The sequence below is a fragment of the Ptychodera flava genome, chromosome 14, assembly GCF_041260155.1.
Source record: "Ptychodera flava strain L36383 chromosome 14, AS_Pfla_20210202, whole genome shotgun sequence".
NCBI classification, from domain to species: Eukaryota; Metazoa; Hemichordata; class Enteropneusta; family Ptychoderidae; genus Ptychodera; species Ptychodera flava.
This window is the reverse complement of record NC_091941.1, coordinates 11,414,797-11,442,307: the sequence shown is the minus strand read 5'-3', so window position 1 is coordinate 11,442,307 and position 27,511 is coordinate 11,414,797. Positions and strand designations below refer to the sequence as shown.

At 38.9% G+C, this 27,511-nt stretch overlaps 1 protein-coding gene across 1 annotated transcript in view; it reads right to left on the bottom strand.

Moving 5' to 3' along the window:
* The window catches only part of LOC139149351 (uncharacterized), a 58,058-nt gene that overhangs the window by 26,379 nt on the left and 4,168 nt on the right, over window positions 1–27,511 (bottom strand). Inside the window, exon 3 of the mRNA XM_070721069.1 lies at window positions 10,983–11,161. Within this exon, the coding sequence (XP_070577170.1) occupies window positions 10,983–11,161 (179 nt within the window). The remainder of the gene's footprint in view (window positions 1–10,982; window positions 11,162–27,511) is intronic.

Genomic DNA, 27,511 nt, shown 5'->3' with positions numbered 1-27,511 from the left:
CAAAGGAATACTGCTTTCCTAAACATACTTTCTGCCTACATTTGGTACATTTTTGAGTTTTCTAAAGGAGAGTTGGACCCTAGGAGGGTAAATAAAGTTGAAAAGGGTTGAGATGCTATCTGTTGCTACACTTGGATCCTAATGTGAACATAATCATAAAAAATATCAGAGCAAAACGCGATGATGGAACTTTCAAAACTTTCCTCTCTGCAGAAACTTTAACTGACTTTGTGTCTGTTTGCAGCTGGAGGGCAATAGCCTTTGCTGTCAGCACCGTAATTAGTTACACTCACTTGACATGAAAGAAAGCTGCAGCATTAAAGAAGAAAGCAATGACTTGTCCAGTGATAAGGTCTAGTACAGGAATTATGAGGAATTAGCCCCAAGGTCAGCAAGACATTCAACTTTCTTTGTAAGATTCTGATCTCTCTCTCCTCCCACAACGCAAATAAATGACTCCATTGTGATTATTCTCCATCACAGTGTCCTGTTTTCTTGGCAATCATTATAAGGTTGCCCAGGTTTATTTTGTGCATATTTTATCATGATGAGAGGTGCTGTTTAGCCCCCTCTCCCCCAAATGAGGTTCAGTGCAAGTTTATTTGAATTCCCTGGTGATCTTCAGCCCACTGGTTGATCAGTGTTGGCTACTGAAACTGCAGTGCAGTAGCAGGCAGAGACTGACATGATCACATACATGCCGAGGAGTAGTCGAGATATATCATACAAAATTTGTGGGAGGGGGGGCATCCATCAGATCAGCATGGTTGGCCACTAAAAAAAAAATATCAACTATCCCCTGATCCTTGTTGGAGCACTGGTCATGATGTATTGGGCAGTTGTGGAGGAAGGCCAGATACCTTAAAAGACTGAATGCGTCTCTGGGGAGATTAAGTACCACACTGCATACCTCACCAGCTGTGGTTCCATGTAAATGTCTTGTGTGTATTAAACATATAGCAGGTGTGAACCGCTTGCTTTCATTCTGTACTCAAGGGGAGAAAGTTCTAGAAGAAACTTGCAAAACACACAACAAACAAGTCATCATTGATGACACAGTCCCCGCTTGTCCATTTTGTTATAATCTTTGGTGTCTAGGTAGCTGTGGTCTAGGTCGCTGTGGAATGACATTGATGCAACGGGTGCATCAGGCCTGTGACTTGCATAATGAAGTAATCTGAGGAACGTTCAATAAATGACTCATCTCTGCCGGTAATGACCACTGAAGGAACTTTTGATTACATCACACATACCGATGCCCTCACTGCCTCTAGTGTCATGACGGCACATACTATACACATGGTTTGGTGGAATTTTCGAAATGCTATGGGATTGGGTATGTTGTTGTAATCAGCCATCAGCCATTTCGGATCATATAATGAAACAATTTAATGTGCACAAGAATGCAGCCATAGTATTTTATCTTCGTATCACGTTTGAACAAAATCAGTCCATCGAGGGACAGTGACCTATGTTTATGTTTCAAAGACATAAAAAAATCACACCAAAATTGAAATCAAATGGCTGTCTCTTGACCATATGGATCATAGCACAAAATTAGTAGACATGCATATGTATGCCATGGTACTTTATCTTTGTACCAAGTCTCAACAACATTGGTTAAGGAATATTTGCATATGATTAAGCCTCAAAGACATGAAAAAATCCAAAAATGACCATCGGGCAGAGATATTGGAAAAAATTTACAATCTGGCAGCCATATTGGAACATGTCACGAAGTAAATTGACATGTATGCCATAGTGCTTGATCTTTTGCCAAGTTTGGACAAAATGGGTGTAATGACCTTTGAATTATGCTTCAAAGACATGCAAAATTCCAACAAAATGGCAGTTCTGCAGCCATATTGGATCTATCGCAAGGTTAATTGATACATGCATATGCATGCCATAGTACGTGCTTTGCCTTTGTGCCAAGTTTGAACAAAATCGGTTCAAGGATGTTTGAGTTACGGTTCAAAGACATGAAAAAATCGCAAACAAAATGGCCACCTGTCAGCCATATTGGATCATTTCACAAAATCAATTGGTGTTCATATGAAGGGCATACTATTTTGCTTTTGTGCCAAATTTGAACAGAATTGGTTCAAGAATGTCTGAGTTATGGTCCATAGACATGAAAAATCGCAACAAAATGGCCGCCTCACGCCCATATTGGATCGTATCGCAATATAATTTGACATGCATGTGTAGGCCATAGTGTTATGCCTTAGTGCCAAGTTTGAACAGAATCAGTTTGAGGATGTTTGAGTTATGGTTCAAAGACACGAAAAATCGCAAACAAAATGGCCGCCTCGCGGCCATATTGGATCGTATCGCAAACTTATTTGACATGCACATGTAGGCCATAGTGTTATGCCTTTGTGCCAAGTTTGAACAGAATCTGTTCAAGGATGTCTGAGTTATGGTCCAAAGACACGAAAAATCGCAACAAAATGGCCGCCTCGCGCCCATATTGGATTATATCGCAAAATTATTTGACATCCATAGTGTTATGCCTTTGTGCCAAGTTTGAACATAATCTGCTCAAGGATGTCTGAGTTGTGGTCCAAAGACATGAAAAATCGCAACAAAATGGCCGCCTTGCGGCCAAATTCGATCGTATCACAAAATAAATCGACGTGCATCTGTAGGTCATAGTGCTATGCCTTTGTGCCAAGTTTGAACGAAATTGGTTCAGCAGTGTCTGAGAAACTGTTGATGACGGACGGACGGACGGACGGACGGACGGACGGACGGACGCACAGACGGGACCCAATCTATAAGTCCCCGCCGGACTTCGTCCGCGGGGACAAATTACTGTCAGTTTCACCTGAATGTCTCGAGGATCAATCAGTTTTGACAGGCTCATGAGCAAATGGTAAAAGTATGGACATTGTCCCTTGTCGGATAGAGAGTGTGCAGCTAGTATACACAACATAAAAGACCCCTTCTCTCATTTTTATCTGCCTCAGCCCGGCAGTATTTCACACACACAAATGCCATTGCTCTTTCTGTCTGTACAGAGGTCATCCAATGCAAATTGATCACACTTACTGCTTGGTGGAAGTTCCACTCCCATGGACTTCCAGTTGGATTTTTTATCTCTGTAGATTGCATATCACAGTTTTTCCTATCTATAAGTGATCTCTCATCATCATTCCAGGGTAACTGTTGTATTCATGCCATACCATGAATCTGGCATTGTGAAACCAGCACTTCGACTGATGCAACAACTTTGTTTTTGTCAATTTGGTATTCATTGCACTGTGCAAAGTGTATTTGGGCCTGGGATGCAGGCTCTGGCATACTATCATTGCAGGATCCCTGTGTGATAGAGCAAGTTGACCCATCTTGGACATCACAAGTTGACCCATCTTGGACATCACACTTTGTCCACCAATTTTGCATATCTCAGAACTGACCAGCTTTTGTTCTGATCCCGGGAGACAAGACTTGGAGTGACATTACCATTACATGAGGAGAAAAAACAGGAAAACTAAGGGAGCCACTTGTGGCAAAGGACCGGCATTCACTGTTTCTTCATCAATCTCTGTCCGGGCTTTGGGTTACATTCTAACAATGACTGACACGGATAAAACAGCTTACTAATTGTCCTGTCACTTTCAATGATAGTTTGAATTCTTAGAGCTGAAAGTAGTCATGTTGACGACATGACACTGGAAGGGTGTGCATGCATTTTGCCAAATAGCCCGAGGTAGAGCTTGTTGTGCACAGGCAATACCAACGGGGTAAGAATAAATGGGACTTTTACCCTATGGGGTGACACACTTTTGATCCTCGGATTCAGAAGTCACTTTATCATCCTCAGTATCTGATGTCAATCATGTTCTTTTTTCACTTGTCCCTTCATTACAAGAGAAGGCAATCCTTCCCTCGTCAGTTAAACTTTTCTTTCTCCATATCTTTTGCCGTTCTGTTTCAGCTATTGAGAGAGGACAGTGGAAATTCATCCAACATAGTGAAACAATGGGTGCACATTGAAGACCTCATTTGCATACTGTGAACTGTCAAGCCCTACTACGGTAGGAAAACAGAATGAGTGAATGGCCATATCGAAGCCAATAGCTCTACAGGTAGTGTACTTCATGACTGTCACATATCCCTGTTTCCATAAACAACAAGTATTCACTTAGAAAGCTACACTGGAAAAAGTGAATGTTTCTTTCCAAGATGGTAACAGACGCTCTCCCTTGCTGTACTTGGAGACAGCTGGTACCAAGTGATACAGTCGAGCTGCTGACTGAAAGCTGTCAAAAAATTTGATTTGTTGCTTCAGATCAGAGAGTTGACACTTGGAGCTCTTCAAATGGGATGTCTCTCATCTACAGAGCAATCTACACCAAATTCCAACATCCTCGTGAGTCTTTGGGAAAATTGGGAAATGGTCTCTGGTGTCAGGGAGGGTCACAGAAGCACATGCAGTCTCCTCTGTAATATATCTGCCCTCCCCTTTCAGCCAGTAGCGAAAATTTGAACATGCTGTAGCTGTCAACGAATCCAACGAGGGGTAAGCAGTAAATCAACTGAGCTTCGCAAAAGTACCACGAGTCCTTAGGGAGACCTACGAACAAATGACAGCTGACAGACTGGCTTAAAATTTATGGACGGGCACCATGCATATAAAGCTTGGATAAATCAAAACTAGTACAAAAACACTTCTCCGCGGTGGAGTATGCTTTATTGAGTAAGGACCACTCCAGAATGTTTTGTGTATATGTATCTTGAATAAGAATGGAGGATAATTCAACCGGCATATATGAATATAGATGTCTGTTTATGTTCTTGGCACTGTACACTTATGGTCATCCATGTGTTGGTTTCCCATAGAAAAATAGTGACAAAAGCTTAGTTGAACATGTTGTTTTCCACCAGGTAGGCAATTCAGCAGGCAAAGATCTTAGTACTTTAGACTTTAATAGCAGTCATAAAAAGGGGCAGCGAGCCCCAATTAAAAACAGTATTCATAAAGCCTAGTTCTCATAAAGAACTTCTTATATTAAACAGCCATGTCACCTAGTTTCAATCATACTATAAGAAAATTAGATTTTTCTAGAAAGTATGAGAGTCTACATGATTTGTGATATTTTTGTCCAAAATTAGCAAAGCTTCAATAGTGCAAAGTGAAAAAGTGGCAATCTGAAAGCTGTTGGAAAAAACTGCAAAAAAGTTTAGATATACTGTATTGGTGTCCCTTATCTGGGGCATTTTTAACAGATGAATATAAACTTAGATTTGAGATGAAGACCAAATACAACTCAAGAATAGAACTTTTCCACAAAAAGCCTTGTGTTTCTTCATCTACTGTTGTATTCAGTATGACCTACAAAATGAGGCTTCCAGTGAATTCAGCAAACTCTTGCACAAAATATTGTTGCTTGAATGGAGGGAAAGTGCCATATGTTTTTTTCAGGAAAGGCCTTTTCAGGTACCGTAATGTACACCTTGCAAACAAAAGTCTCAAAACTTGCTCATGGTTCACTTGACAATTCTCTGAAAGAAAACAGCAAGTCAGGATCCCCATGCAAATTTGTGAACAACATGACTAAGTCTGTCAGAAACACAGCAGGGAGTAAGGTGAGTTTCACCTCCCTGGATCTGCGAGCAGTACTACAACGCCCTTGTGCAGGGACCGTTGCGGCCTCTGCAATCAATACAATGTGTGAACACCACTCAGACAAGCATGGATTGACTACATGAAATTTGACATTCAAAATGGCCACCTCACTCCACTTTCAGTCAGTGGGAGAAATTTTCGAAAAAAAATACCGAACACCCTCTGCTCTTTTGTTCCTAATTGTTTCAAAGTGGCAACCAAGGAGAAGATTATATTGGCATAAATGAAGTGCTCTGAGTTGCATTCTGTCATCAACATCCAGCAGAATTTTCTTTTGAAAAGTGTAAGTGATCTTTTCTGTAACAAACAATTCACGATAGAGTATCCGCGACAATAACATGCTACCCTACCCTGCATATTTTGTGACAACATCACGCCACCCTAGATTGAAGCTACCAGTGCTTCTCAGCAAAAAATCAACAAGAAATAGACTTTGACAATGTCTGAAGCCAAGAATTTTAAAACATCACAAAAAATAGAAGAACGCTACAAAAAACTGGAGAATTACGTAAAGACTGAAAGTCTACACAGTTGCCTTTTGAATGCAAAGAGCGTTTACTACAAAATACACAAAAGACGCCATGTAATATCATATCTCTTAAAATGCTTCATCCTGTACATCTGAAAAATTTCCGTTTTTTTTTCTATATTCACTGCTTTTCCTTCAAAAAAGAAATTAATCAATTGTGATATCTTTAAATGATATGGCCAGAGTCATGTATTGACCTACAGCTGTTTTTGTAAACCATGTTTTATGGCTATGGGTTAAAGTTGTTCTTCTCAGCATCTCTAGTTGTCAAATCAAGGGGCTTGGAGCCATTCATAATTTCCCTGCTTCCACTCTCTTATTGTTTTTTCAATAAATAATTTCTCACAGGCAGACTTGATGCTATATGCATAATTCCAGTAAAGAAGGGGGAAAATGAGTTTTGCTCAACAGTTAAAAACAGGTGTTAGACGTGAGATACAAGTAACATTTGTTGATAATTGATGAAACGTAATAGTAGATTTTGATAGGCACCTATAAACAGGCTCTAGACACGAGATATAATTATAAAATTTGCAAGTTATCGATACATGTTGAAATTTTTTAAAACACAAAAAAAACACATTTTTCTCCAAAAGTCAGTTATTTGCTGGTAGTTGTCTCTGTTGTGATAATGATTATGAAAAAAAAAGGGGTGATGATCATGAAAACCAACTTATCAATCTCACAGAATCTTTCTCTGGTATTTTTTTCAGGAAATGAAAACATAGACAAGGCAAATTGGCAAGAGGCAGCTGGTGATCGACATGAAGGCCGTCATTTGTTGGTTTTCATCCCAGCAATACGTCATCGTCGTCAATGCAAAATATATAGATCTGAGATCTTACTGCCTTCAATCATCCCTTACGAAGTTCAATGATGAAATACGGCTAGTTTTCAATCGGGTTCGAACCCACAACATACGGCATCAAATGGCTTTTAAAAAGATTTTTAAAACAAATGTTTTTTAAAACAACCACATTTATCTAATACTGACAAAAGTAAAAAGTAACAAGAAGCTGATGGAAGTGGCATTGAGTGTAAGTGACATTCATTAAATATTTGCACTTTTTCAGTGTCATACGGAAAAACTAACTATTGTTTACTAATACCCTATTAATAACAAAGTCAAAGTGGCAGAAATTTTGTAAAAAAAAATGTACAGTTCTTTGTCAAAGCGTATGGCGTTTAGTAGCCACTGTATAATGGAATTAACAACAACATGGAGAAAGCAGACATTTGACTTCCAAATAAACAAAAAGCTGGAATACCACTCCCTTTCCTTCTCATTTTCTACAACAAATATCTAACTTTGCGATATCGAGATAAAGAGATACATAAGACGGAATAGGTTGTACGACGTTAGTGATAACATTCTCTCTCTATAATTCACTTTCTAAAAGCGGGCAGAATACAAACAATATTTAACGTTTGGACTGACATGGTTTTAATATGGCGCCAACACCTTGTACACAGACGTACCATGAGAGATTTCAGATAGCTGCAGATGTCAGACTGTTGATTTCCACAGCAACAACTCAACTTCTACCCGTTCTGTCCCACTGACATAGTTTTAGGGACACGCGATTACGAGATTATTACACAACAGCAGACAGAAAGCTTGGCCTCATGCCCATCCCGTCTGCAGCGTGTAAGTAACTTGAGAAGTATAACTCGGTACACTATGACTGTGCAACTTCAACACCATAACAAGGGGACAATTCCTGTGGTTAAAATACGCACATATGTACCCTAACAGGTTAACGATCAAAATACATCGTGATACCGTTATACGTTGGTGCTAAATCATAGCATTACAAACAAGAATTTCAATGTCTTCTCTAAATTTCATGTTTAAATGTGTCATAATAACTGGCCATCTTTGGCGAAATGAAAGTCACATTTATGTGCCGTGGAAAGTCTGTAAAGGATGATAACAAGATTGTATACCAGTATCATCTAACCTGAGTAAAACCTTTCTCCTTTACAGGAGATGCAAAAATCTACCTGATTAACATCTGAGTGACAGATATAGATTTAATAAGATGCATCATTTGGCTGTTGTTTATAATTAATGGACGCTTTTTAAGAAGGAAACGGATGTTTCATTCATTTATTTATATACGGGATCCTGTAACAGTTAGTGTTCAGTGGTGTACAGATGTATACATGCATTCCCGAGTTGAGTTACTTTCATATGTCCGGAATAAAAAGTATCTCCCTGAATGAAACAGACTCTCTGAGCCACTGGCTGCATGAGACTTGTGTGGAAACGTACGTGCACGGCCAAACATTTCACCTTGACTCTTAAGGTTTTACTCTGATTTATGATAAAGATTGGTATGAAACTGAAATTTTGTCCTTGACACCTAGACAAATGTCTGCAGAAAGAAAAACGATCCCAATCCACATATAAAGCAAAAAAGAAAAGAAGAAAGAGAAAAGGAAAAAAAAAGTTTGCTGTTTGTGCCAGGGCCTTCAAATTCCTGGAGGGGTGGTATACTCGGTGAATTGGTATAAATTACAAAGGGCACTTACAGGAAGTCTGTGAGTTTTATGCCTGGCTGGCCACATTGCAAACATACCAAATTTATGATGAGAAGTACGTGACCGTACGGCCCCCTCATCATCGGACAGGTCTGATTTATGACAATCACCATGAAAAGATCCTCACAAAGACAGGCGACAATATCAGCAAATGACGTCCTGTCACGAGATGTACTCTGTCCAACTGGACTTCACTCACATCATTATCCTATGAGCTGTTGTAAATTCTAGCCCATATACACTGAACAGTTCTCTGGCAATACCATGAATGCATGGGCCTTCTGCTGAAGTTATGGCCTTAATTTACTCAATACTTCATTGTATTATTGTCAGTGCCAGCATGATATTCTTGTAAACGACAACAAGCACATTGACAGTAAAGCTACTAAGATTTATAGATTGTTGTACCCTCATTGTAAAAAAATGTCCCTTTCACAGCAATTTGTTTGGGGTGTGAGTGGCACTGGTAAACGTTGAATATGCACGGCCATGCATTTGAATGAAGGCTACTAACATGTAACGATTATTGTCCTTCCTTGGAGAAGTTAAATGTACATTTCTATACGTGTTTGCAGTATCAGAGAAACATGCACTTTTATTGTTGTAAACGGTTAGAAAGTGAAATTTCAGAATGTATAGATGCATGCATGTGTGGTCTGAATCTATTGACTGTGAAAGGTAGCTAGTATTTGTTGGCCTATGACATCTACGGCTGTACACAATATGTCTGATGATCAAAGTCCAAATCATTTCAGATATCTACCAAGACAGGTAGTTGCATGTTGAAATTGAGCTGTTTATATAAAAAGTACCAGTCCTGTGATTTGCTAAACAGAGAGGACAATTCTATGTATTTCTAATGACCATAACAGAGGCAGAGCACAGTACAGACAATAGGCAATTCACAGCAGATACAGATACATGAAGTGAATGACGGGGATAAAAATGACTGTATAAATTTCTGGGGATGTTGTTTTGCCACCTTGGTTTTCGGGAGGAATTTCAGATGAGTACAGATATACTGTACTTCTATGTACGTTTTTCAGGTTCTGATTATATATGCGGTGGTAGAATTTGAACTCAATAAATGTCTCATGCATCAACTGTTTATTCTGTGATATTCTGATTGTGGTGGCGTATGGAGAATGAAGAACACGAAAATGCTATGAAAAAAAAGAGGGCAGATGCAATGGCTATATAAAAATGGGGTCTTCATAAAGTTGAGTAAAAAGGAAGGGAGGTGGAAGATGGGGATCGTATTATACTGGTATGCTGAAGAAGTGTCAAGTGCTGTTTCATCTAGACATTAGCATTTTCTGAAAGCTTGTTGGAGCACTGAAGCTACACAGTCGGGTCTAATCCTTGCAATTAGCAATTGGAAAATTTAAAAAAATACATGCAAAGGGAAAAACACAGGTTTTCAAGAACAACATCTACCTTATTGGCATACAATTGCAACTTTTTTCAGACCATTGTCAAATTTTAAGATATGGGTTACTGAGACCATAACAGATGACAAATTATGCTGTCTAATGGTGCATTGTTTATATTTTGCAATTAAACAGACAATGTCTTCTGTTCTTCCGTTGGCTAATTAGCCTGTGGCTGCTTGGCATGTATTGAAAGAAGTACAATGATTTGACACTAATGACTTCAAATTCACAGAATAAATCATTTGTAATGTCTTGGCTGCAGACAATTCTACAGATACTGCTGGTTTTCACTCATGGCAGTATGGTGAAAAAAAAAACAGGATGCATTTTGTGGAGCAATAACAAAGTAGAGAGTCCAGTTGCCTACCAGTATCTGTTGTACATTATCAATAACCTGGACACTGCATGAATAATTAGAAATTAAATTGCCAAGCCGATGAACAGTTATAAACACTGTTTTTCGTCGGTCATGAGCACCGCGTTAGATTTCACAGAACTGTTGTAAAATACGTCCACTTCCTGATAGTGCACAGAACCATAATGTCATCGATACAAATTTGTGAAACAAAAGGAAATTACTGCAAAACAATGCCAATAAAAAAAGGCAGCGTTTTAATATTGAGCAGCCATGATCCTAGTCAGTGGTGAATCAATTCAGCTGTTGTACCTATTGCAGTTGAAATATGCCACTTTCATTTACTCGAGTCGGAAAATATGGGCCAGATGTTTTCACATTTGCCCCAATGGCTTGTCTTGTACACCATCTTGTCAGTTCCGTATCAGGCAGTACCACTGTCATGGACACCCTGGTAAAATATTCCAAACCCGTGTTTGTACTCACCTTACAGGCCTCACAGATTATCGCTCCATAGTATCGACCACTGGCTGTGTCGCTGCAAACAGCACAGAGGACCCGCTCCCTTATAGATTTCTTAGTTCCTCCACCACAAGTACTGGGAGCATTCTCCTGATCGGCAGCCATGTCAAAGCAGTGAGCAGTTGCCTTATCATCGGCTTGTCCTGAAAATTCAACAACAAATACGGCAAAACGTTTTCAATGGGTGTAGAAATACATGCACTGTACGACCTTTTGAAGTGCATCAGCATGGATTCATCGGTCATTCTGCAAATATAAACAAACCAAGGGGTGATTAATTGAAAAACACACACTACTGCTAAACTGATAAACAGGTCGTGTAAATCACAACTATATTGTGCATTTGTGCATTCTATCAGTGCTGGCAAATAGCAGGAAACTTATGAAATTGACTAATAACAACAGCAAAAAATCATCAAAAAGTAAAATTCCCATCGTATTTTATTCTGCAGGCAAAAAATTGTAACACACAGTGTCAACTGAAATGAAATCCACTAAAAGTGTATCAATTGCTTGATATGTACTGAGTGACATGCACCACCACTGGTCAAACTTCTAACTTCAGATGTAAGTGTACACTGTAACTGCAATTTACCTTTCTCAAAAATCACCCGATTTCCTCGTAGAAGACTCACAAAACCACCGATGAATATTATGTGTAATACTGCTGATCATGTGAGTTGCAGATAAACTTCCAAATACACTCGGGCTATACATGTGTAAGAACTGTACGACTGTCACAAAGAATACCGGCTGGGTTGGTACAGTGTCCACATTGAACAAACCTTCCTGTATAAACTGAAATCAGGGAAATTTCATCCACAGAGGCTGTAAGCCCACTCTTGAAGACACTTTCAACTTTTGGAACTTTCCAGGAGAGACTGACCACATGGGAAATACTGAAATATATGAAAAAGCTCCCAATACAACCACAAGATGCGAGAGTGGGTGCCCAATGTTGAGTTGGATTACCCTATACCAACACTATATTGCTACAATCACTTGGCCTGACTGACTATCTTCAAATGTTGACACAGGAAGGTGAGCAGGGCCTATCTGTTGTTTATTCTCAGACCCCCTAACTCGCTGGTGATTGGGTCATTGTAATTCTGTCCCAAGTTTAAAAGTTACAATAGCACAGCTCAGAGCTGGTGCTTGACTTGGCACTGCTCAGATTGCATCTGATCAAACTTCTTGTTTTGCTGAAAAAACAACACACTATAGATGAAAATGTTCATTTTTTGCCAAAAAGTTGCAGAAGCCAATTTACATACAAAGGGAAAACAAATCAAAAAAGGACCCCAGGTCTTACTATTGCACTGACATCTCAATGTCCGAGGCTGGTCACATGACTGAAATCTTCCTATGCACTGATGCAGTACGATAAAATGATGTTCTTGCAGTTGTCTCATAGTATCACCCCTGAAATATTCAGTTTTGTCGACAAGTGCCGTAAAGATGGAAAGATACTCCCTAGATATCTCATGATGTGTATATATGTGGCCTGTCAACCTCATCTTGGAACTATGTCCCACTTAAATCAGATGGTTAGAAATGATGACAATAAATGACACCAAAAAGTGTCTCACCACTGGTAGAAGTGATTTGTTGGTCTATCTAGGCCACTGACTACTGACCAAAAACAATCAGTGTGTTCAACTTCTGCGTCATTGCAACGATTGACCAGTCACAGGAACGCAGACATACGCCGTTTAAGCATGACTTAACCCAATCACTGGGACCTCGTGACACACAGAATTTGTGACAAAGTACTCAAAGCTTTCCATCATGGTAAATTTCATTCAGTGTTTTTTTCACAGCTATTTGAGAAGATACTATTTGCACTTTTTTTTTGCAATGAATTTATGAGGTAAATGATCTAGATAATTCTGAAGTCAGGCTCTTTTCTCAAGGTCAGTCCAATGATGCGAATAAAGAGACAATTAACAGCTGATTAACGAATAGAAAAATACAAATGAACAAACTAAAACTGGAAAAACACAAATATTCTACATGTATGATTAGAGGATCTGTCAAAAATGAGACAATTTTTCCTTTTGTCATGGTTTTCAAATCTTATTGTTTATGCTGACTTGCTCAAAATGTAGGGCAGATGAACACTGATAAATCCTCACAGGATGGCAATGGTGATGATATGTCGGTTGGAGATGATGGTCAGGAAGTGGGGCATACCGTCCCACATAAAGCCGAAGGTCAGCAATATCGAAATGTGGTTTCCTTCAGGTGATAATTCTGACCACTGCAGGTATAACAGATGAGTTTTTAGAAAGTTAACTGAGGGTCAGTTTAATGTGTGCCACGGTACAAAGTCGAAACAATACAATTAACTTAAAAAGGTTGCGTTTGTACTGACATGCAACTTATCTAACAGTTAAAAATAGACAGAAAGTGTGGGAGTATGTTAATTAAAGATTTTAACTACGCAGAGGACAAGGTATGAAATATTTTGAAATTTAACCTCCCTCATTCATTGTTGCTGCAGACACTAACTCCTTGAAAAGTAGTTCAAGCCTCAGAAATGAAAGACCTCAACTTTTGCACAAACTTTCCTCAAGTGATCTTTCACCCATTCTCTTTCAAAATCAAGAATAAAAATTGAGGGTTACCGTGGAAAAAATTACCTGATTTTTACTAATATTTGAAATTCAAAATGGCCGCCATCTCTGTGTTATCTCTATGGGAGAAAATAAAATTCCTGATTTTCACAAAACTAAGCCAAAATGAGCCCCCACTGGTGGTGGACCAGAAAAATATTGTAAAAGTTTGAGAGTTTGAATCTCTGTTCCAAACATACCGGGTACTATTTACCTTAACACATACCACTGAGAAGTTTGGCAACATTGTTTTGAATCGGAAATTTGGTGATGAGAGGACTGATGGGCTAAAAAATAGTGTCCTATATGACACATCAAAACTTGACATACTAACCTGTGGCAGTATGTTAAATATTGACATTTTGCTTTTTAACTGAAAGTTTCAGTCTAATAGAACTAAATACCTGCACTTTCAATGGATTCTATTTTTGTTCAGAACTTTCATATAGTGTGGCTGAGTATACAGATACAAAGACATACAGTTATGTAAAACAGGGCAACAGAGCTTTCAGAAGTGTCATTATGGGCTGGTCTAAGATAGAGCTTGTGAAAAAAATTAGCAACGAAATAGAAGCAAATTCAGGCCAAAATAATTTATGGTTCTTGAATTACTGTTTGTTGTGGATATAGAAACTTGATGGATAATCTGATTTACAACATAATGACAGTTATCTTTAGCTTCACCTGTGTGCGTGTACGTGAGTCAGTTTGTGGCCAGTGCAAATTTGATCTGAGGGATGCCGTTGTCAACACAGGTTGAAATACAAGGACACATGCCCACAAATTGGATTTGCAAGTGTCCACAGAAAAAGAGACCATCCATCACTTCCTGAGATAGATGTTGACCTTGCAATATGAGGGACTAACCCAGTGATAAGTCATCGACCGAGTTCAATGATAAATATGATCTCTTGTCACCGGGGGTAACACATGACGTCCATAAAACTCACCAAATTACAATCCGCTATATTGCAACTGGAATTCCTAGTGGGGAAAGATTCCGCAAGAAATCTCGTTAGATGTGGCGTTGGAAGGCAGGTTACCATAGATCTATATTACTCTTGGAAAAATTATGATGACGGTTGCTGCGAGGGGAGCACAATCCATATTCATTGTGACAATGATTCCAATATCTCAGTTTATAAATGGTTTCAGTCGATAGATAAATAAAACTTCTAATGCCGTGATGGACAACGAGATGGATAGCAAACTAAATCAAAATCAGTGCTTTGGATCAGCCCTCCCTATTTCTTCATTTCCTTTGTATTCTCAGTGTAATACTGATTGTCTTGGATTTTCCTTGTCTCTGAAAGCTAACTTTTTGCTCCGTCGCAAATACAGCATGCTCTTTCCACGCTTGTTGAAATGAATTAAATTCATTTCAATGAGCAAAACACTTATCATGTGAATCATACGTCTGTGACCCATGCATAAACACGATCACATCAATTTTAAAAAGCAAATTTCACAATAATTGATGACAATTCCTGGAAAACCATCAACAAGCCTGGCAGTGCTGTCATAACTTGCCATTATTAGAAATGCATAGTCGTCTGTGACATCAATAAATCTTGACTTTCACAGATCACTCTGCAATGTTTGCTGTCATAGTCATGGTCAGGTTGCCAACACAAAGGAAATGCCTTCCATATGAGTTTTTCACTTTTTTTACTGGCTATTTCCTAGTATGATCAAACTAATTCAGTGTTATATTGAATGCCTTGATCATGGAATTTTCTCAGCATTATCTGGCCGTCGACATTTTCAAACTCTAAAATCTGCCCAGCTGGCCCAGTCGTCCTTTGGGATGGGTCACAAGAAAGGACAAGGTCATTAGGGATTGTCAGCCAGGTCATCCAAAGTTCACCTCTCCACAATGCTGGGGAAACACTGATAAATTGGAGGATTTTGTTTCTTAATTTACTATCCGCCATTGTAAAATGACAGGGTTACCAAACACCTTGTCAGTGATTTTTTTATAGATACAAAAGCTACCCTACAAGATCCTGAGATATGGCCTAGAAAAATAATTTATACGGGGACTTAACTTTTACAATTAGTAAAGGTCCAAAATCCAAATGAAATAAAAATATGCCATTCACAACAAATTTGACAGTTTTAAAGCACCAAACATGCATATCTGACAGACTTATCATGTACCTTTGGAATCCGACCTACATGTATCATTCGGTGCACCTTCAGAACCCATGTATGTAATTTTTTGACCTATCTGTCCTGACGGAACCTGAAGAGTTGTATAGTGCCAATGGCAATGTAGCTCCAATACTCAACTGGATACGTAGTGAGCAAGAGAACTAAGACTTGTGTCTTAAGATTGACACCCAGGAATGCAGGTCATGGTGCAACACTTTTGAAATACTATCACTGGTAGTATTATGGAAACAAATATTTCACAATACATAGCAAACCGTCTACATTTAGTCTTGGTTACCTTGACGCAGAGCAAGCCTACCACTGTACCCAGTACCTGATGTTACATGTAGTTTAAAAATGGCCGCCAAAACACACACCTTAGGAAAATCAAACTGAGCAACTGAGTGCTATCTTTGACCGCACTATCTATTCTTTTGATTGGAAATAAAAATACACTTTGAGGATACTTAATTAATATAAACTATCAACGGTGATTTTGACTCAAGTGTTTTCATAATCAATTTTACCGATATTCCCCGGACTTAACACAATGGTCTGTCTGACGCCGTGCAATCTTATAATAATCTCTACATGATTGGCCCAACAAATGTTTGAGCTGCACCATGGCACCTTGGTTAAAGTGAAAGTGATGTACATTGAGAGCAACAAATCTTTTATTATATAAAGACGGGGAACAATATTCATCTGCAATTAGCTTGTGTATCAGTTTGGGGGACAATACATCAAAGCTAACAATGTATATGTTTTCTTAGACATGCAGCAAATGGACCTTTTGTCTTATTTAATGTACGAATAATTCTAACCTAGGGACATTATAGAATTAGGAAAACTAAACTACAGATATCAATGCCAGCAGTTTCATAAAACATTCCAAAAATTTTCACAAAACGATATGGTAGCATGTCTTTCCTCTGTGCATATTAGTGAGCAAATATCACTTGCAACTCAAGAATTCCTGACAGATTAACCTGTAACAGACAGTTTTAGTTATCTTGTTTGATATATTGTATTTAATATGAACCAATGAATGCAAAGTTTTCATTAACTTTTATCATTTAACCATCACAGCAAAGAGTAATTTAACCACCCCACCCTCTCAATTCCTTTCCTACAGGTATGATTTATAGCAATTATCTTGCAGTTAAATCTGACCAGTTTCGGTTTCAAGTTCATTCGGCATATAAAACAAAATGATTATCACAACTCCTTTCTATTGTTGAAGCAGAATAAACCAAGTGTGAAAACAGTCAAGTAAACAAAGGGCCACTAGCTGTAGATTTAGATGATTTTTTTTCAGTTTTTGTTCTTAAAAGGCAACAAGATTCTCACTCTATGTACCAAATCATGTTAAGTTACACAGAATACAGCTTGTCAACACAGCATGTACATGCACAGAACTTTATTATTATTGTTGACAGGTGAACTCTGGTCTGGACAAGAATTCAAACATAAACAATAAACAGGGCATCTCAGCATATAGACGCTGTGTTGACAAAGTAAACACTAAAACAGTTCATGTATCAACATGTTTTGGGAGTAGAACAAGAAAGTTAGTTGACATTAAAAACAAAAAAGCGAAAAAGTCATCAAAAGTTAACAGCTATTGTCTCTTTGAAGATTCTTCGTGAAACTGATAATCTTGAAAAGTATCCACTGTTTAGTTTTTAAGCAAGTAACGAGGGCGCCATCCAATCAACACACCTACAACTGCAAGGGAGTTTTAGGGCAATTTTAAATATCATGGTCCCTCCACAGGGAGGGATGGTGTAAATATATATCATCTATGTGCTTCTTTTAGGGGGCCATGGATAATAAACACATGCACATGGTAAATGTAACTGATGTGTTTGGCCTTAAACCCTCCCTCCCCCCCCCTCCCCCTAAATGAAAGTTTAAAGTACAAAAGTCCAATCAAGCCTCATTCTGTATCAGCATACCTACAGTTGGTAAAATGCTATTTTCCTATATTTCTTTCTTTCACAATCATGCATATGCTAGTCCCCCCCCCCCCACATACCCCGTCTAAAATTAATCTTTGTTCAGCACAAACTTGACAATGACACAACCAATATAATGAAATGAATAGAAACAGTGTATCCAAAATGATTGTTACGTTATTTTACACGCCCACCCAACCACATGTAGGTTAAAAGAATGATGGTATAGCACCGGTGCCGCACTGGTCTGGTAAACGCCAAACAATGTAGCAATATTTTGCGATTAATAAAAATATGTATTGAGATATTGCGATATAAAAACATGTAGTGCGATTTTTGCGCAGGGTAATGGAAATGCAGCCAAACCACCTCCCCTAAACGCTGAAATTGCATTTACTGTGTTTGTTTTAATTATCCACGGCCCCTTATGCTGTACAACACCTATGCAAATTATGACCAGCTTGAGCTCCAATATCCCATTGGATGCCATTTGACCTTTTGACCTTGCATTGCAGCAGCTACTTTCTGAACATGGGGTCCCACTCTACATGAACAGAATATTAACTTCCTAACATAATGATTAAAAAAAAACATGGCTAATTAAAATATTAAAAGATGACAAACCAAATCTACTTAAAAACTTTAAGTGGATGATTTAGGTAGCTGGCAGGAAGCTTTTAGACCTATGAATACTTTCCATTGACAATTGTTCAACATCTGTTGATTTGTACACGCAAACAATGCTAATTTAATACACTTTGCATCAATGAACACGTGTACTTATGAAATTGAACATTAAAGAAGTTCCTCAGGTGCTTTTGATTTTCATGTGCATCTGATATTTCTACCTAAATTACTGATGGCAATTATAAAAATGATCTGACAGAGGAACTCTCTGTTTCCTGACATGTACTTTGATTGGTGTACTCTGACATTGGGTTTCTTCCATTTTTCCCTCCCAAGCATGTGAACTTACACATTTTACAATTACAATTGATAGAAAAACACCCCAATAGTTTCTAATATGCTTATTCTTTACAAGAAATAATGTTGTACCAAAGGTTATTCTAAATTAACCATTAAATAAAAAAAGTTACTTTAAAAAATGCCAAGTTTTAATGCCAGACCTCCATAAAAAGGCTGAAATGGAAAACACAGTGTAATTAATCACAACTGATATTTTCAGCATCCAATTTCACAAATTGGTCAATTTATAAATGTCATCACATATTTGATATAATTACTTTGGGATAAATTATCATGCTAGGGAAATTCATTATTGCTCTGAGGTGCAGGCATAAGTCACTTCACATACCACGCACACACTAAGAAAATTTTTATTGATGGAAAATGACCTACTATTCATTTCAAATTTTTTCCAAACATCTACATGATGTAATACAGGTAAATTCAAGTGCGCAAAATTCTGTGTTTTACCTGTAATCCACTACAATATGATTCAAATACTTGTCAAACAGAGAATTTCCTCCCAAAACACTTCACAATGGTGGTCAAACAAATTGCTCTGGCTTCAGCATATATGTTCTAAGGATTTAAAAATAAAAATTAATTTAAATATGTGAACCGGACAACATATTTGTGATTTATTATTTCATATGTCAAATGCTGCTATAAATTACTGAATAAAAATATTTCAAAGCTGGGCAAAATGTAGTGCATCAAATGCATTATGTTACCCCTTACTTGTCAAGGATACCGATTATTAAACATATTATGTATCCGATAGACTGTTTGCTTACAAAAAAAAATATTAATAGGGCAAGCTGCCCGACTGTAGTGACGGTGAGCACATATATGACACACAAGACAAGACTGCGCTCCCTGAACAAAGTGACAATATGGATACACATCTCTGCCACAGAGAATGGCTTCTACAATTGGATGGAGGGACAACCATATCTAGGCAGCTACAACAATACCAGGGATATAAGCAATTATAGTCCTCAGCATTTCACATGCCAAACACTACACATGACCTTTGACCTATGACTCAACAACATTGTAATAAAACATCGAACCGCATGGACAGAAAATCTGATAAGGAAAAAATGAGGAAAAACAAAAAAAGATGGGTGGATTGTTTGGTCATTCGGTGTTTGTTTATGTGTAAACCCACATGTTTAACAACAAAGTGTAAAAACCTTGCACTTCCGTTTACCAACTAAGATGGGTTTAGTAATGAACGTATTTCACCTTTAAATACGTCATCACACCGCACCGAAAAGGAAACACTCATGTGCACACAAAAAAAAATCACTCAGGTACATGCAGGCACATGCAACCAGACACTGTGACCGGATATGGCAGAAATGTTGCCAAATCATTGTTTGCTATTGCGAAAAAGCTGGTCCCAACCAGTTTCTTCTACAAAGATGTGCGCAAAGGTCACCCTTTGGCATTATCGATATATACTAAGGACCTTATACCGACATCCTAATGATGGCGGCTGAGTCATCACAACTTCAAATTTTGCAACAGTAGCTAAGCATCCGCTTCTCTTTCATTGAAATAAGTATTTAACAGTTTCCATAAACAGTCATTTACAACATTGCGATGGAATTCAGACATTTTTGGTTCAGCCATCTTTGGGATTAAGTTGCTAATTTAGCATGCAAAAGATGACATTTAACTGACCACTGCACTGGATACAGGATTTCCAATGTGATACTGCAAATTATTTTATCATATGCTATATTTTGAATAAAATTTGGAATCATTTGCACTATTTGGTCAACAAAGGTGCTAATAATTGTTTTGTTGACCATAAAAAAGGATACTTTCTGTGAAATCTTAATTTGGTATCATTATCACCATGTGTTTAAAGTTTAATTAAGACTTTCCCAAGTATGGTGTACTTGCGATAAATTTATATCGTGGTATAACTTTACCGTTAGTTCAATTATTTGGTGGTTTTAGAGCTAGCTGCAGGGGCTTCAAACCCTTCAGATGTGCATCTCCATCAAATACTTCATAGGGGTGCCTTGACCAATATCTGACTTAAAACTGTCATAAATCAAAGGTGCCATGATGCATTTCAAAGCTGATGCAGTTGAAAATTCAACTAGCCATCCAATGATCATTTAAAGTTAGCAATGAACAGTGAGCATGGCTGATGTACAGAAACTTAGCTCAACAATCAGACCAAACTGATTCCATTTCTTTTTTTGGCCAGGCATCACCAACCCTATGGAAAGTGTCATTCTTTGCACACACAGACAGCACTGTGAAGGCTGTATCTATACCCATGGAGTCAGCTAAAATACTGCAGGGGCTGTAAATCAAAGATTCCTCACTGACAGTTAACAACCTTGACAGTGATCATGACTCTTGCTACAATGCAAGTACAAATGGAAACACATGGGCGTGTTTTACGTGCCAAGCCCCATGACTGACATAGACTTTGATTTGACCCCCAGGTTGATAGATGGCCTCACAAGTCAATACTGCCTATTAATCAGTCATTTAAGTCCTGTTGTTCGGTGAATAAAGGTCACAATGCCCAAGCATCTGAGAAAAAGCGCTTCGTTGAATTTGTACTTCTGTAAACAAGACACAACAATTTACAAATTATGAATGACTTTGATGCAGAAACACAGCTACTGGGTCAGTTTTGCATTGGTTCAGTTCATTGTTGTGAAAGATAAGAGTACAATGAATGATCCGAAAAGAGTGCGGTGCCATCAAGGGCCCAGAGCTGTGTGGTCAAGAGTTGGGTGCTGTGTAGGTTGGCTTACAATTTGGCCAGTAAAGTACGCAACAATCGTTGTATCCTCACCGCGGCCGTCCAATAACTCTGCTGAATGCATCAAGATAACTAGTATTGCTTCTTGCTGCCAGTTATGTAGGTTCATTGAAGCTGAATGCCCGAGCCCATTACACATTTCACAGCTACATATACCCCTGAAACAGTCTCACGGTGTAGCCTGAACATTTGCCTCTTTTCTCCCAGGTGAACAGCATTGTTTGGGTATCCCACTGTCCCAAGAATGATTCCGACCACACGAAACATGAAAGTGTTAGGGACTGACACAACCAATGTGATGGTCAGAGCACTTTACCAGCAACGTTTGAAAGGGAGAGAGAGAGAGAGAGAGAGAGAGGAGAGAGAGAGAGAGAGAGAGAGATAAACATGATGAAGTTCACGCGAGGTCATGACACGACCGGGATCGCAGTAATGATCGTTGCCCATGGTCAGGGATTATGGCTTGTTCTCGACTTTCTGCTGTCACCTTGGTTTACAGAAAGAGCGGGTTAACTGTTGGACCAAAAGCTGCTTTTATATTTGTGGTTCAAACGCCAAAACTCCAAACCATGGAGGTATAGAAGCGAGTCTCGCTTCCGACCTCATGTCCAAACTTAAGTTACAAACTCTTGCAACAAGCCATTTAAAATGCATAAATCAGAGAAAGAAAAACACCGACGTCACATTTCCTGTAACGATTTTTGTTGGGTCTGTAGATGTTTTGCAATACAATTAAATCAGTGAACAACCCTTGATTGCAGAAAAAAACTTACTCATGGTATATCCAATGGCACAAGATTTCGACTCAAAACTTCGTTGGACGCCGAAGTTCCTCGACGCAGTGGTCTACACCAAGCCGGTCGTCTCAATACAGCAGTGTCCGTAGCGTTCTCAGTCGGTGGTTGTTTTGTGTTGTGGTCTTTAGCACCTGTACATTCGATCCACTCCTTAGTGACCCAATCAGAACACTTGCGAGTAATAATACGTCCCACCGTAGATTCTGTCGTCAGTGATCAGATTTCCGGGGTTGTGTCTTGGCCGGTGATTCATTCATATGTGCGTAAATGTCGCGTTAGACGGTGAACAAATCTGACTCCCCAACAGAATACCAGGCTATGGTGTGTACACACGTACCAGACGGTACGGGTCAGTCGTACGATGACGATAGCTGCAGGACAGTGTAGATGACCTGATAAAAAGGGGCGCGGGCGCGCTTGTTACTCCGAGATCGCGAGACCCCAAAGTTCATGAGCGACCTCAGCGTCCGAGGCTCGCATTGTCCGTGCTTGACATTACAAAAAAGTCAACATAACCCCATGGCCCAACTCTAGTAGGACATGTATGCTAAGCTAGCCAAGTGATAACATCCTCCACACAATCATACGTTGACAATTCTGATGTCCAATTAAATGGTATCAAATCCCCACCATGGAAAGGATCGCAGTGCGACAACAACATACGGAATGCATGGCAGAAGCTCCAATACCGTCCAAAAATACATTCACCGCACAAAGCAATCCCAAACTGTGGCGCGTAGAGAAGTGGGCGTACCGCTGTAAACCCGAGTATAAACATCACGGGCGATACACATCCGCTGAGAATGATTTTTCTCGACGAAACTTGGATTCTACTGCTCATTTTTAAGTTTGTAGTGTTAGTTTTACGGTTACACACCATAAACGTGATACTAAACTGTAAAATTAAATTATTTCGTCCAATGCCTTCGCCTTTTTTAATATAACAATAGGGGGCCTATAAGCTTAACCATATCCTCGCAGAACTCTAGGCCTACGGATTTCAGCGGGACATGAGGTAGACCGTTAAGTTCAATTATCTACCACGGCAATAACGGCCTACCGTTTTGATACTACAACGGAAACTAGATGTGCATATCGTGATTATGTTCGGCTGACTAGCCTCCGAGTCCGCCAGCCTGCGCGTTAACACTGGCACATGTCTAGCACAAGAATGGTGGAACTATGCCATATAGACGAGCATTATAGAGCGCAATGGCCGAACCTCTATGAATTCCAGACTCTGTGCAATTATTTTTCCCGAAAACATTGGATTTTGGTCAAATAAAAATAATGACGTCATTGAGATCTCAGATTCCCCAATATTTAGTTTTTCTCGTCTACTACGAGAGCGCCATTTTATGGGGCAATCATCGACTCCATTACGGTTAACCCAGTCATGAATTACATTGGAGTGTATTATGGCCTGGACTGAAGGACAGACACTATGAAAGTAGAAATGCTTAATACCCGGCGTGTTTGCCTGTCGACGATCGAAATTGAAGCCCCCTGTATTCGAGGATGATGTTCTGACGTATCGACTTTCATATTAAAAAACCCCCTCCTATACTTACGTAATTTTGGTTATCTCGAGGCTGGAAACTGTATTTTTTCCTACTCTTGCCCAGGCAGCATGCGACGATTCTGTGAACTGCGCGCTACAGGCTTCTCCTTGGACTGAAGCTTGTGTCACTCTATCACCAGCAAGCAGGAACGCTTACTCATTTGCATGCAGGGCTGGAGCAATTGTTATAAACAAACGGCGATTCAACAAGAGCGAAGGTCGGGTCATGAATCAGTGTCCAGAAGAAATCTATATTTTGAGGTCTTGCAAATCAATTCAACCAACAAATAACTAAAGCCTTATTTTACAGCCATTAAACAGTAAAATTATGGTCGTTTTTTTTTTTCGAAAACTGGGACTGTCATTTGATTGAATGGCCCAGTGACCATTGCTGTCGTCTGCTTCTACCTGAAACGTAATTACTAGAAGACTAAAAAAAAGCGAGTTATCTCGGACTCATTGACTGGCAGGATGAGGTTTAGATTCTTTTTTCGGAAATGAAATGTAAAAGAACATAATTTTTTGTTGACTTTTTTTACAATGGGAAACTTACACTGCTGTAAATGTTGTCAAGTAGTCGAAACACTTGTATCAGAATGGGGTTCATTTGTAATAATATAGCAGCTTAGATTTGCTTTAAGCACAGTTTGTCTGTGCTTTAAGACTCCATCAATATTCATCTTCATCCAACAAAAATATTCAAACGATATTTTACCGAAAGTAAACTCTAGATCCATGTAGAAACAAACATTAGAATCTAAATCTCTGAAAAACCATAGCATTGTGATATTTTATTTATTCGTATATCCGTTTTGTTTATTTTCAGTCACGGTTAGGAACGTTCTTGTTCATCTTTTCTTCTACATGCTCCTGGTCGGTTCAGGTCTATGTTAAACAAAATAAGATACACAGCGAAGATCTCCGGATTCTAATTGTAAAATTTCAAAAATCTTTCCCTTGGCTTGGCACAATCCACGAGAAACACCCAGAAAGTTATTGTTCAACAAAATGATGCAGTATTCGAATATTGCGCGGTGCGTCTTAAAAATGAGTTCATCATGCCTAGCGCAGAAGCCGTAAAACGGTATGTACGGCACATGTCTTCATTTGCCGATGTCGTTGAAATGACATTGCCCTGAACTAAATGAGACTTCATCATCTCAGTCACCATGGAAACGAATAAAGTGCCACGCCCATTCAACATCAAACCCTACGGGTATACCTTAGATGGACGGTGCAGTATTTCTTACATTTTCCAGTGTTTTTTTTTTAAATTGTTTTTGACACTGTAGGTTGCCATATTTCATGTAAGCTTAGATATGCCGAAAAACAGTTCCAGGCCAGTAACATTCACATGTAAGCCTATGTACTTGCTAACTTAAATACTTGACTGTGAGTTTTGAATGCACAAAATAGCTTTCAGTCGCCTGTAAAGTCATCGTTTGGTTAACAATTAATGAGTAAACCACAAAACTCGCTGTATTTGGACATCCTGATTAATTACGAGCGTTAACATTTATGCGGAGCCCAACTTACAGTGATGACAAGAGAAAAAAAAAAACGAAGGAAAGAAATGTCATTTCCACTTGAAACCGTAATGTCTTCTCTGTCGAAATGAGCTCCGTTCGTCCTAGCAGTCAGAGCCAAATCACTCTCATTTGTATACAGCTCATTTTTTCTCCAATTCTCGCAAGGCTCCTAGGCTTCTGTGGCCAGTACTCGATAGGAAAAAACAACAACATTACAGCACTTTCACCTGCTGTTTACAAGGATTTATCGTCGACGACAGAAACTGACAGTTTGCTCTGTTCCCAGTCATTTCTAGTAGGGTGATGGACATCAGGCTCGCGGGCACTTTTACGTAAATCTTTGGATTTTCGAGGCTATTTATTGTCTGAAAGATTTTTAATTTAAAGCCTGTGTAACAAAAACGTAAGCTTTGCAATAAACGGTTGGGAATGATTTCAATAATTACAGCTCGACCTGTCGTAAATTCAATGGTAAATTTACAGCATCAATTTGAAAGGTTGACAAATCCTTACACGCAGCCTTTGAGTAAGTCTGTGTAGGCAACAAGTTTATACGTGTAGTCAAATTTTGCCAAAATTCTCTCTGTCAGTAACACTTTTTGGCAACAGGGGTACATTTCCACATGCATTGGCTCCAACATAGAAGGTTAGAAGGCAAAGGCGGGCGAGGAGTGGCGGGTCCTGGTACAGTGTACAGCCGGTAAACACTTTGGAAAACATACAACCAAACGGTGGAGCTGCCAACAATTACCGAAACAGCAGCCAAATGACAAAAAAGCCCGCAAATTGGGCTGATTCAATGACAAACACCGCATAAATCACGTTATTGCCACCTTTCTCCGTATTGAAAATGTCCAACTCCTTTCATCTCGCTAGGTTAACTTCACAAAGACGGGTACGCCTTGCGCCTCGAACGGACACAAAGAACAGTCAGTGCCGACGGAGTATGGTGTACCAAGCCGGCGACTAGACGGCAGACGGTTTGCAGTATAACCTTGCACGCTTGTGGCAATTTAGAGAATTCTGCTACCCTCAGGAGATATCCTGAAAAAGAAAAGCTCGTTTTTGAAGCGCCCTGCGCCAGGCCTATCAATTTGGAGAACTTGACATATTTTTAAATTGGGATAAACACATAATCAACACAACAAACTCTTTCGAGTAACGTCAACTGGTAATGCAGCTCACAACATGCCCGAAGATTGAATCGTTACCGATCATTTAACTGACTTTACATGGGATTAAATCCCTCAAGATATCACATAACCATAAAACAATCAATAAAGAAAATATCAAAATGCACTTTAAGAGATCTAGAGACTTGCTTTTACACTGGCGACGTAAAAGTTTATGTCTTTATGTTCTACAACCGCCAGTGATGTCCTCGTAAATTAAACCATTGGAGAGACTTTTTATTAATCTTTAATCTTTAATCTTTAATCTTTATTTCTTATATAGCGCATTACATTAAAAATAATCTCAATGCGCTTTACACTTAAAATCAACTAAGAGAAGGATGAAACAAAAATTGTTATAAACTGACAGTAAAAAAGCAAAGTTAAAATTAGCAACATGTTATAAAAAATTCATCATAAAAACTACAAAAATTATGAATAAAAAGACGTAAAAAGGTGAGTTTTCAGTTTACTTTTAAAAACATCGAATGACTGAACCGCTCGAATATGTAATGGCAGAGAATTCCATAAGCGAGGTGCACAAATTGAGAAAGCCCTATCACCGTAATACACTGTGTTTCCTATTGGCTGATATAAATTTACAACACTGGAGTGAGAGCGAAGTGTGCGCTGAGTGTCACGGACTGTAAGCAATTCACCTAAATACTTTGGAGCGTGACCATTGAGTATCTTATAAGTGATGCCAAGAATTTTGAATTCTATCCTTTGCTTAACTGGAAGCCAATGTAATCTGTAAAGACAAGGTGTGATATGATCTGTTTTTCTTGTTCTAGTAATTAAACGAGCTGCAGAGTTCTGAATCGTTTGCAGCTTTTGAATCTCATAAGCTGGCAGGCCAAAAAGCAAACTGTTACAATAATCTAAGCGAGACGTGATGAAAGCGTGAACAAGTTTCTCCGTGGTGCTCTGATCTAAGATGTTAC